Raw genomic sequence first — 12,420 nt, forward strand, 5'->3', positions numbered from 1 at the left:
TAGTTCAGTTATAGTAGGGTAATGCTGTGCGACTGCTGCGCATGTCATTAAGTTTCAAAGTTCACCAGCAACATGTAAAAGTAAACTTCTCGAATGCAAAAACAGTTTAGTTTGTATTTGTGTTACTGCTCATTAAGCTGTGCAATATTCCTGTAGGAACAATTGTAAAAATTTTCTGACCTTAGTTTTTTAATCATTACCCAAATTAAGTATGTAAAATTCAAGTTGCGAAAATCTGTGTATGAAGAAGAGGATAGTTAGGTAGGCAAGGGAACTGTGAGACCAAGACTTTTGCCTGTGCTTTTTTTTATATGATTAACTTGAAGTCCGTGGAGTATTCAAATGTGTACATGTTTGCAGGGAATATGGAAATAAAATCCCTCTTTTTTTCTCATACGTAAGCTTGTAAACTGAAGAAATAGCAGACATATTTGAGAAACAGTACTACATCCTCAAGTTAACATGCCCATACAGCTTATTTATTAATAGACAATAGTTTAATTTTTTTTAAAAGCCAGACAACTACGTCAAAAAGTTAACAGAGGATAACTTAGCTGTGGAGGAGGTGCCAGCCGAGGACTATGTAACTCACGCTGTCATATTTAAACTTCGGAAAATAAAATCTTTTGTATACAGGATTAACTTGGTGAGAAAAATTGCGGGGATGTGGGTTCCTCTGCAGTTAAGCAGTGGAAGGTGACTGAAATGGCTTTACTGTAAAGACATGTGCCTCGGAAAACTCCCAGATATCTCTGAAGTGCTGTGTGTGCAGCAGGGTAGGGCCTCTTGTTTTTGGACTTGGAGCAGATAAAGCCCCCAGCACGATGGGTTTTGTCCTGTGAAAGCACCTGTAGTTCGCTTTGTGCGGAACAGCTGCACTGTAGTTGTTTTGCAGGTGCTGAAGTCGTTTCAGTTGGATTCCTCAAATACTGTCAGTACAAGAGCTTCCAGCCAAAGGTCACGTAACAGTTATGACCGATGCAACCAGAGTTCGTACTGGTGCAGTGTCTCTGGGGGACGTATTCTTTATTTTATTTTATTTAAATTTATTAATTTTTAGTTGGCATTTTACTTGTTTATGATAACTGCTCTGTTCTGTATTTCTGTTTTGGTGACTGTTAGATGTGGGGTAGATTTGGAGTATTGTGGACTGTGCGTTTGTATTCTTTATTCCATTTTAGGGATGGGAATTGCAGTGGCAGGGATTGGAGCTCTGCAGTAGGCTCTCAGGGGCACTGTATTTGTGCAAATTTTACAGGTTTCAGGGTAGTCAGTTTCAGCTGATGTATTAGTACAAAAGAAAAACATTTGTTCTCAAGGACTATGGCTTGCTGAGAAATTTTTCTTTCAAACTGTCTTCCGCCTTTGTACCAGTGTGAGTGATCATGTTGAAATGCTGACTCCTTTGCAAACATATCTGTGCCAATATGTGAAACGTCCATTTCAGGACGTGAAACTTATGTAGGCTCTGTGGTGCCTCTCTTATGTACTATCCTATTGAAGTAGGCACATCTGTGTAATATAGTTAAAATGTTATCGTTAGCTTCTGCTCTGAGTAATCAAAGCCATCTTTTACTTATGGTGTATCTCTCACAGTCATGCAAAAAGAATAACATAATCACTTTTTTTTGTTAAGTTCTGACTTCTAATGTATTCTCGCAAAGGCTTACGTGGTGCAAAGCAGAGATATAAGCTCAAGTGCCAGGCTGGTTAGAACTCCGAAGAGTCAGGATTTATTTGCAGCCATCTCTGTGCAGATATAATTGTAGTGTTTTGGATTCTGGGTCTAGCTGAGATACCTCCTTAGTGTGCTTTGTACAGTAGACCATTGCATGACGGCACACTCACCACATGTCTCCAAGCATAGGTGTGCACTGCCTACATTCTCTGAAATCAGATGACTACAGTTGTCTGTGATGCTTGCTACACAACTTTATTCCTAAAGTCCAAGAGAGCAACCATGAATGCTGTGGAATAACTTCTCCAGTCCTAACACTTCCCTTTCAGATATCTGGGCTCTGTAGTGGCAATTTCTGTTGAGTTCTTGGCTTTGTTTTGTGCCACGTAGCTAAGATGTGCAAGTAAAATGATGTCTTCGTAGCTGTAGCTATAGCCTTGGTAAATTTTCTTCATTTCTGCTTTTACTTTAATGGTAAAACTCTACAGGCAGCCTGTTCAACAAACATAGGATTTCAACAGATGCAGTATTTGCATGTTCTCTCACTCTTGGGAGTGGGTGTGATCAAATTTCTTCTGCTTGGTTTCAACCTAGAGTAACTTCTAATTAGTGAACAACACATAGACTGCCCTTTCAAGTTGGTAGGATTATAAGCAAGAGTTTATAATTGACGGAAACTCGAATTACAGGATTTCATACTCAGATTGATTGGTTTCAATAGGTAAAGTTCTTCCCTGCCTGCAAATAATGGAATAATCAGTCCTGAACGCCTTGAGGACCTTGAAGTCATAGGAGTGCGGTGTGATGTGGTCTGATAAATTATCAGCTGTTCTGTTCAGTCCAACTGCATAGGATTGTAACATTCCAGTTACAGCAACTGGGAAAGAGGGGACTGCAGCGGCTAGATGATTCTCTGTCTTTTCACAAAAAGTCTTGAGTTCTTTCCCTGGTAATACCTGGATTTGGAGTAATTATCTAACATTAAAGAATGTTTTCCACTCCCCTCCATTCTGTGGTTGCATGGCTTTTGACATGGAGAAAACTTGTGCTGCTCTCTGAAAGTCCACTTATCTGCTGGTTTGGCTCCTGAACCTCATGTTACATGTCTTTTGGAGAATATAAGCTGAGCTTGTGCCACTGTTCTTGTGCGTTCTTCTGAATTGTCTTGCATATGTATTATCTCATTATCGTGTGTCTCAGTCTGAGGCAGCCTGTGAGGAATGTCTGAGCTGATCCTGGCCATTTAGACCTTTCTCATTAATTATAGTGAGATGCAATGTCTCTTAAAATTTTTGCAAAAGCAATTATGAAAAGATGTATATCCCTGTGGCTCTAAGCAATCCATGAGAGTTCTTCCTGAATCTCAGTTTAGGGGAATTATTTTTTCAGGGAAGATCACTGAAGGTATTTATACAGTCTGCTTCTTGAATAATCTTAAAGGTGAAATACACGTGTAATCTCTGGCCATTTTCCCCAGATTCTCCGTTACGAGATCCCATTATGAGAGCTACTGTTTGTGCAGGCCTTTGGAGAGTGCTGCTGGCTTGAGTTGAGACTATTCTGTCTCATGGGCAGAATAAAGATCTGTGAATTCTGTAGTACTACCAAAACATTTTGGGATTTGTGGTGTCTTATACAATCCATGACCTTGGTTTAGCAATTGTTTTGGGTGATCTTCCTTTTTCTATTTTTGAACTTCTTTCAAAGGAACAATGGCATATGCATTCATCATTCACTCTGTCCATATGAGCATTCGTTCCATTTTTCCCTTTGGCCTGTCCAGTAATTTGATGATCTATTCTAATAGCGTTTGAGAATCTTTAAAGAAGTTTTGTAAGAAAGTTTCTCCTACAGCTTGGTAGAGGAGCTTTTAAAAGCTGTGGGTAACTTTTTCCCCTTCCCTGGAGATATCTCTAAGTCTATTAACTGATAATTATAAGAAGGAAAAATAGTTCACACATATTACTCAATCTTGCAGGACTCTGCTTGCATAGCTTAACAATTTTGGGAATTCTTTTTCACATCAGGTGATCTTGTCTGGATATTTGGGCTACTTGTTTTGATGGTATTCTTTGAGTTGGATTCTTAAAGGGAGAGAGACTGTACATGTGATTATTTTGTATTTGACATTCAATGCTTCTTATTTTTGTATGAACTTGTTACTAGAACCTGCCTGTTGAAGCAGCACCTTTTGGCTAACCAGCTATAACTTTTATGAGAGCAAGAAATGCCTCGCTGGTAATATGCTTGAATAGCAACTGGTTTGTGCTGAAATGGAAATGCTCAGAAAAGAGTTCTTCAAAATTCTCTGATTCAGAATTTTTTTTTTAACTCAGTATTTTCTTTTCCCCTCTACGGGAATGGAGATGCTTGCCCTGAAGTCTCTTGTGTATAATTTGAAATAGAAACGTCAACCACATAGATAATTACGGCTCTTCAGGATATTATCTGAAAACTTACAAAGTTTTATGCGTTATATTTGTTCATCTTCATGTGTATCTAATTCAATCTGTAGTGTATTTATGGAGGCAGAATCTTAGGGAATCAGTTTACCTGAACTTACTTTAAGAAAAAAACACTGATTTTTTAAAAACACATTTTTCTGCTGGTTTGATTTGCTCATTTGGGGAGTTTGTTGATCAGATTATTAAGTCTGATTCCTTTCCTGTGTGTTCTGCTGACAAGGCAAAGTTAAAGTCTGTTTACTTACCTGAATAGAAACTGGGACCTTGAGTCATCTAATGTTTCTGCATCAGTGAACTTTACTCCAGCTTTTATGAAGTATGGGTAGTTCCTGCAAGATTCTTGAAGTATGTTTTAACAGCGATTTTTTCCATTTGTGTATACTGTGAGCTTCAAAAGAATTTTCTTTCAGTCTTACCACAAGGTGTCACATTTGTTCTCTTACTGAGAATAGATATTTCTTTATTATCTTTATAACAAATGAAAGTTAGAAGATTCACTACAAAACTTGCTTTTCTTTTGCTTCTCCAATTTCTTAGTAGTGTGGAGGGAAGCGGTGGAATTGATGTTTTTTGCGTAGTTGAGCAGGAGAAACAATTTAGAAATATCTTTCTAAAATTTGTGCCTGTATATTAATTCAGGATTGAATTAAGTGCTCCAAATACAATCCAATAGTGCATTTCTCAAGGCAGCATTACCATAAAGAATACAGATACTTTACCACCATTTCTTTAGCCACATTTATGGTTCTTAAGTTATTCTTGTCATGAAACTTTGCGCTTCCAGTGTCTTTACAATTAAAAATTTCTAATATGAATTTGTCTGGCTACTTAGTAGGTAGGTACAGTAGGACTCTGAAGAATAAATGTTTCAATAGCAGTTTAAATATTCAAACTTGAATTTTTCCAATATCCAGATGGCCTCGCCTTCCTATTGATATTTATTTAATATTAGGTGGTCATCCCTTAAAAATTTAACTAGTGGTAGTCTGTTTTAAATATTAGAGTTTTATAAACCAAATTTCAATTTTTCTTTTGTGTGCATGCACTCTTTTTAAATCTATAAGTTTGGGGTGGCGTTACTTTTATGAAACATTCATTGACCACTGAACACAATTGTGAAAATTCTAAGTTACGGTAGAGCTCTTGCATTAAAATGAGCATTATCATATGATCTCTAGTTCTGTTAGGAAGCAAAGGTAAATGAAGACGTCTAGTAGCTGAAGAGAACAGAAGTCCCTAGTGATTCTTTCCATGTGAAGTAACTAGTTTACTTGCCTTCATGCATACAGAATGTTTTGTTGAAGTGCTTCCTTTCCTGGTTGTCATGGACTTAATATTTTCCAGCCTAAACCTACAACAGGCTTCTGATCACCGGAGACAAAGTGGGGAAAAAAAAAAAAAACAACCAAAAAACAAAACAAAACAAAAAAAAAAACCCCACCAAAAAACCCCAACCAACCAACCAAAAAAAAAAACCAACAAAAAACCCCCTTAATTTAAACCATTTGAAACTATTGGATTCTACTACAAACACTCTCTAGGGAATATGACGTTTTCTTGTTTCTTAGCTGGTCTACTGTAATCTTTTTCTTATTTTTTTTTTTAGTATGTGTGTGTAGTTCTAGAGTGGTTCTAATAGATTATAACACAAGAATTATGTGTGAGGACGTTTTTTTCTTCACTGCTCTGTAGTGTTTTATGGGTGTGGTGTTTGATATGTGTGCAGAAAGTGCAAGGCCCTCAATAAATTTAGGGTATATCAAATACATATGTAGTGCTGATAAACATTGTTGTTTATATGAGGATTTTAAACTTCAGAGTTTTATGTGGAATAGCTGTAATCCATGGTGTTTGCTAATCTTGTAAAATCTGAGGCTAAAAAATTAGTGAGTTTGTCCAGGAAAAATATTCAAACACTCAAGTTTTCAACATTTTTTTTTCCTGTAACGCTTAAAATGGCAGTGTGAAGCCCTAGCAGCCAGGTGGGACTGAAAACCATATGTTCAGAAACCAGTATTCTGTGTGTTGTCTAAAGGGGTAGAAAGGAGGAGAGAGGATTCTATTGAAGCTCTGTCCTCAATCACTGCACCCTACAAGATGAGCTGTGTTGTTCCCAGAGCCCACCAACAATGTGCTCGCTCTGGGAGGAGGGATGAGACTGTGATACGCGCAGCTCTGTGGTGGATGCGTGAGACAGAATTCCATATAGCCTCTACTTAAATAAATGTAGTATTTCTTGCAAGGATTAAATTTGTAAAAATTGAAGTGTCAGAGTTTGTAGACAAGGTTAGCTGTCTTTCAAATTATGTGTGTGGAGAAGTGAATGAAGTGCTTTACAAATTTCTGTAAGCATGAAGTTTCTTCCTGCTCTGCTGACAGACTGCTAGCATATACATCAAGTAGTAAAGCTACTCTTGCAGACGTTCACTTTAACGTACCAGTACAAAGCAAAGCTTTGTTGGTGTAGATAAAGCATTTTGTTTTCAATATATAGCATTTTGATAATGTTTTCCTAGGGTAGGTGTTGCCTAAATCAAATTTCCACCTCAAAGCAGAATAAATGAAGTTAACTCTGCACATTTGCTGGTGTGCCTGGATTTTCATTTTGAGTAATGTATTGCAAGTGGGTATGTATTTTTTCATTTGTAACTGTGCTCGTGTGGATGAGTGAGACAGGCTTTGGAAGCTGGTGGAGAGTAGGTGGGTCTCATGAGTTTGTATACTTTCACGTGAATATTGGGAAGAGTTAGAGTGCTCTACAGCCTCATAGTGTATAAACACATATTTAAACTACAATTTTGGAAAAGACTTACGAATTTATTTCAGTCTATTGGACCTATTTTCTGAGAATTTTATTTTTCTTATCTTTTTTTAATTATTTCTTTCTGTTAGTCATTCTAATAACAAAACAGTAGCCTGTTCAAATTTCTTGTTTTAAATGAACCACTGACATCTTGCACAAGTGTAAGGAAAACCAGAGTGACTGGTAGCGTCTTGTTCTTTCAGAACTAAATCCATTTCTCCAGTTTTGGTGATCAAATAAGACTTAAAGAGGTAAATCCAACAAATTGCTCTACTCTTTCCTGAAGGAATTGCTCATGTAAAATCATAAATAGGAGCCATTTTGATGGCGGCTTCTGAAGGTGATTGGTCCCTCTCCACCCTCTTTTTTCCCCCATCTTATTCTCTGATGGCACAGAGACAACTAGTTCCACTGACAACTTGGTTTTACTTCATTTTGAAGCCATGAGGAATTGAGAGTTGTTTTAAATGAGGGTAGGCCTTAGCCTGGATTTCATTAGAAGCAGTAACAGATACGTTGAAAAGGTTGAATGAAACAGGTATGCTGAAAAGCATCAGGTGTTTGTGGATCTCTTTGTACATTAAAAGGTATTAAAGATTATTTTCCTGATAGCCAGAATATTTTTTTAATGAGATGAACACGGGAAATAACATGTGTATATATGTTGTCCCAAAGTGACATTCCCATATGTGAATGGGCAGTGAAGAATAAGCAAGTCTGATAATAAATTTTGCAAATTCTGAACTGTGATACAAAATGGGTGCTACGTATCTTCCGATGGTTATATGTAATGTCATAGCATTCTTCTTTGATTTTATTGTTCTTAATGAAACGTTCTTGCATGTTTGGGAACCTGTTCTTTCCTCACACCACCCACCCACCCAGCAGTATCTAATTTTCTTCTGAAACTAGTTGAGGTTCATTTTAAGATAGGCACTGCTATCTCTATTTGTAATGATGTTCATTGTGAGACTGACTTGAAGGCTTTGGGATCTAATGTTGCATTTTCTTCTTTTGGCTTTTTCAGCTTTCTTCTAAGTTTAATCTAACTCTGAACTACTTGCTTTTCATCTTTATTATTTCAGAGATCAGTGAAACTCTAACATATTTTGTGTAAATTACAGTAATACCTTCAATCATAAGTTGGCTATAAAATTATCTTTATGGATATGCTTTGCAATTGGAAAATATTGCAGTGAAGTGTGAGTAGTGTTCATGTCCCGTAAAAAACATATGTGCGTTTCTGAATAGTAAGTGCAAGTTTTCTGTAATCAAACTAATCTTTAATGTTACAAAAAGTAGGCTTTTGTGGATAGGATGAAGTTGGTTTTATTTTGAAAAGTGTGTTATTTGTAGTCCTGTTCTGCTATAGTACTGAGATATTAATGTATTTTAAATAATATAATTTCTTTATTTCAATTTTAGGAGAATGACATCTTCCTGGGCTGGGAAAAGGGAGCTTACAAGAAATGGGGAAAGAGTAAGAAAAAGTGCTCTGATCTAACACTAGAGGAAATGAAAAAACAGGCTGCTGTCCAGTGTCTTCGCTCTGCTTCTGATGAAGTAAGTTTAGACTATTTAATAGATTGTTAAGACTTTATGCCTTTCTTTGTGTTAGATATATTTAGCTTGCGATGCTTATCTTTTAATTCTTAAAATGCAAGTTCCCCAAGAGTTCTCTGAAAGTTCTTTATTTTTCTTTAGGAAATTATGAAATCTGTGTATGGCCGCAGGATTTCACAAAAGGTTCTGTACTATGTAGTGTTATGCTTTCCTTTCTGTAAGCCCTCGCCTGTTCTTGTCAGGGACAGTTGCAATGCACCAGTTTGTGTTGAAATTACCACAAAGCTTTGCAAAAAGATATTTCTTAAAATTCTAAACTTAACTTTGTGTTGTGTGTGAGCAGCAAGGAATGGAATATTTGGGCAGAAAGCCATCGTGCTTTGTGTGTGCTGTATGTGTGAGGAGAGGTAAAGGCAACAGCTTGAAGGAATATACATACCAGAGGCAGCAGATACCATGTAGCTCAATGAAAAAGTGGAGAGAGAGAGAGAGACCATCAAAGGAAATATTTACAAAGAGAATATAATCTGTAGCACAGGTCAATGAAAGCTCTTCAGGAAGACTTTTCAGACAGCAGAAATGAGAAAGACTGTCTTTTAGTTTACAGAACTACAAATACTCTCATCTGTCACTAATCTAAGAACAAACTACTCTGCCTGTGCAGCCTGATTGCATTATTGCGCTATACAGCTTCCTGGTCACAGTTTGTGATTGCACAAGCATTTGTGTGGTTGTGTGGAGAACTGGATTGGGAAAGTGAATCAGTTTCCTGAGATTAACCTGGTTGGGGTGGAGGAAATGTTAACCCAGAGAGGTTTCCTGGTCAGATTTGTAGCACAGGCACTGGTGCAAGCAAGACTGGGGCAGGTATGTGGCCAAGAATAATGAGGGAAATGACGTTGATTTGTGTGGTTATTCCTATCACCACCACCTTCAGCAGCATTGCCGTCATATACCGGCTGACTGTTTGCGAAGCTTCTTGAGCATTTGTTCAGTTACTAAAGTGCTCCCTGATTAATAGGGAGTTTTCTGAACTCGCATTCCCCCATTACTTAGTATCCTAACAAAATGATGCAAAATAGAATTTTGTTGTTAATTTGCTCTGCTCTCGTAGTTACAGAATATTGAGGTTAGCACTCTGATTACCATAAAAGTTAATTTAAATATGAGGAAGTAATTGCAAGAAAAAATAGTAGTCTCATATGTAGACCGCAGGAATACCGTTGATCGATTTTTAGCTTTAGAAATTACTCTCTTGATGCATCTTCACACAGCTGAAAATCAAGGAGCATCACTTAAAACTAAATTTGTAGCATATAGAGAAATCCAGTTGAAAAGAAAAAGGAAGGAGGTAAATTTATTAATAATCCCTGGTCTGCCTCCACTTGAGAGTTTGTATAATCCAAAGCAGAAGAAGGGAAGAGACCCTTCAACTAGAGTTTTGAATGAATAAAAAGGTGTGGAATCTGAAAGGTTGAATGAGTAACTTCCTCCTTTGACTCCTGCCACCTTGTCAGATTTTTATTGTTCAACGTTAACCGGTAATCTAAAACCTATAGACCTGTGTTACTTCAGGGCTATTTTGACTTCTCTTGCATGCCTGGACAATTCAGCTTGCACATTTGTGGTCTTTAACGAAATTGTAGGTTATAATTTTTAAAATGTATTTTCAAACACAGAGTGGAACCTTCAGACCTTTTTAAAAGAAGTTGTTACTTAAAGCTGTTCTGTAGGTAGTTTAACACTTGTATTGCATAAGAGAGAAATATGGATATTTATTTTTTTTCATTTTTTTTTCCTCTGGAGTTGGGGGGAAGGGTGATCCTGCTTTGATGCTAGTAATGCTTTAAAGTAACTTGTAAGGTATCTTTTCTTTCTGCTTTTCAAACACGTTTCCTGTGTTGGCTGGTTTCTGTACTTATGTTTGTGTGCTAATCTGATGGGAATAATCAGTAGTTTTTGGACTGTAAAACATAATGTTACAATACTATTTCTGCTGAGGCATTCAAGCTGCCCCATGCAATGTTCACGATTTCATCTCTACAAAAAAGATAAAAATACTCTGTTAACTGTAGCCAAAACTGATGGTTAGTGGTGTGTGAGGAGCGTTTATAAAAACTGTTGAGATAGAAAGAAATACTTTTTTTTACAATGCTACTTGAATTTTTTTAAGTTGTTTTCTGAATCATCTGGAAATGTTTACTTGTAGATATATAGATTATTTTTTTTTGTCAAATAGGTAGAAGTTGGATGTGTACATAAGGATCTGGATAAATGTGTCAACTAGCAGCTTTGTTCTCACAGGTTTTTCTTCTTGCAAGGGGTCTGGCAATAGTCCATGTGGGCAGTTCTGGAGCTTGCTTATAGTTGCTATTCTTTTGTGATCATTTTTTCAAAGTAGGTGGATACGGAAATGCCAATATCCTCGCATGAATATGAAACACTTGCTCTTCCAGCCTAACCTCTTTTTTCAACCTTAGCATTGGAGCAAAGCAAGCAAGGATGAGGTCGCTCCATTATTGGGAGTAATTGACAGAAGTCTTAGTGTATTTAAACTTATGTATATTTATATACAACTGTATTTAAGTGAAATGGTTAGAATGTTTACCCTGTGTGTGTTTGTAGAGGGAGCATATATACACACATGTATGCGTATGCACACACAAATGAAAAAAACACAACACACACACTCACCCCCCCAAAAAAAGGGTGACAATTAAATGAAGATTTTCAGTATTCTGCAGCCTGATCTGTTGGAGGGGGGGAAAATGTACAGAGGATGAAAGGGTATTGAGGGTTAATAATAACTTCTAAAACTCCCATAGGAAATGACAGAAATCCAGGTACCATAATTCTGATGTTTATATTTAGTTACTTAAACCAGTAATGTGTTGAGAAATTGAAGGCAGTCTGCTTCCTTCCCCCTACCAGTAATCAAAGGTCCTAAAATTAGGTGATCACTTGAAAAAGATGCTTGGTGGGGAGAGGAAGTCTATAGATTTGATGAAAATCAACTTGATAACAGTAAACACTGTTTTGTCAGTATTTCATTTGATGGTTGAAATAAATATTTTAAAATCTTGTCTCTTGTGGATTTTCATTTACATAGTATTCATTCTTAGGGAGTACTTTATTTGGTAGCTTAGTTCTGTTTGAATTCATTTTTTTTTCTCTTATTAAAAAGACTAATGCTGTAAAATGCTAGGCTGAGAGAGAAATCCAAGATTCTAGTTATAATTTTATGGTGAAAAAAACCCCACATTTGAATTCAGAAAACCTACAGTTCAGTGTTTATTTCTAAAACATTTCCTAAGTTACAGAGTGTGAGAGGTCAGGGAAGCTGCACTCTTTTGACCACTCTGCATCACTGTGTCTTGTGGTGGCAAAGCATGTTGTGGATTAAGTGCTTTTGTGGCCTGATTTTGACAGATACTATCTGGTATACGTGAGAATGCAATTTGTTAATGTAGGTATATTCTGAGGACAGTATTTTTTGCGTGACAAGCATTTTGGTGTCTCAAGGTGTCCTATATTTGTATGAATCTTTGGCTGCAGATGCTCCTGATGCAGTCAGGAGCAGAGAAAATGTAAGTACATTGCAACTTGCCAGAAAAGACAGAATGATGGTGAGAAGAACTCTTAAGACAAGTACTTTAATTTAGTAATCAATTACTATTCTTACTGCATTTCTAAAGTTTATTTTTTCCAAAACACTTGAATGGAATATAAGTAGCAGTTCAAAGGCATGGTGAAGAATTCTTCAGATTTTTAAAAGCTTGTTAACATTGACCTTGAATAGAGACTTTATCTTAATTCTTATCCTGCTGAATTGTAGAAGAAACTTTAAAATGCTGGTTCACAATTAACTAGCAATGATATCCATTCTAATGACGTGTTGGGTAAAAAAGCCC

General features: G+C 36.7%; 1 protein-coding gene across 8 annotated transcripts in view; it reads left to right on the forward strand.

The window, feature by feature from the left end:
- KIAA0232 (KIAA0232 ortholog) overlaps positions 1 to 12,420 on the forward strand; it is a 71,918-nt gene that overhangs the window by 27,019 nt on the left and 32,479 nt on the right. For all 8 annotated transcript variants that reach the window (XM_054202073.1, XM_054202068.1, XM_054202066.1 and 5 more), the window contains one exon: positions 8,372 to 8,509. Coding sequence is in view for 4 of the 8 variants with exons in the window: in XM_054202066.1 (XP_054058041.1) it covers positions 8,372 to 8,509 (138 nt within the window). In the remaining 4 variants the exon portion in view is untranslated. The remainder of the gene's footprint in view (positions 1 to 8,371; positions 8,510 to 12,420) is intronic.

The sequence above is a fragment of the Rissa tridactyla genome, chromosome 5 (assembly GCF_028500815.1).
Source record: "Rissa tridactyla isolate bRisTri1 chromosome 5, bRisTri1.patW.cur.20221130, whole genome shotgun sequence".
NCBI lineage: Eukaryota > Metazoa > Chordata > Aves > Charadriiformes > Laridae > Rissa > Rissa tridactyla.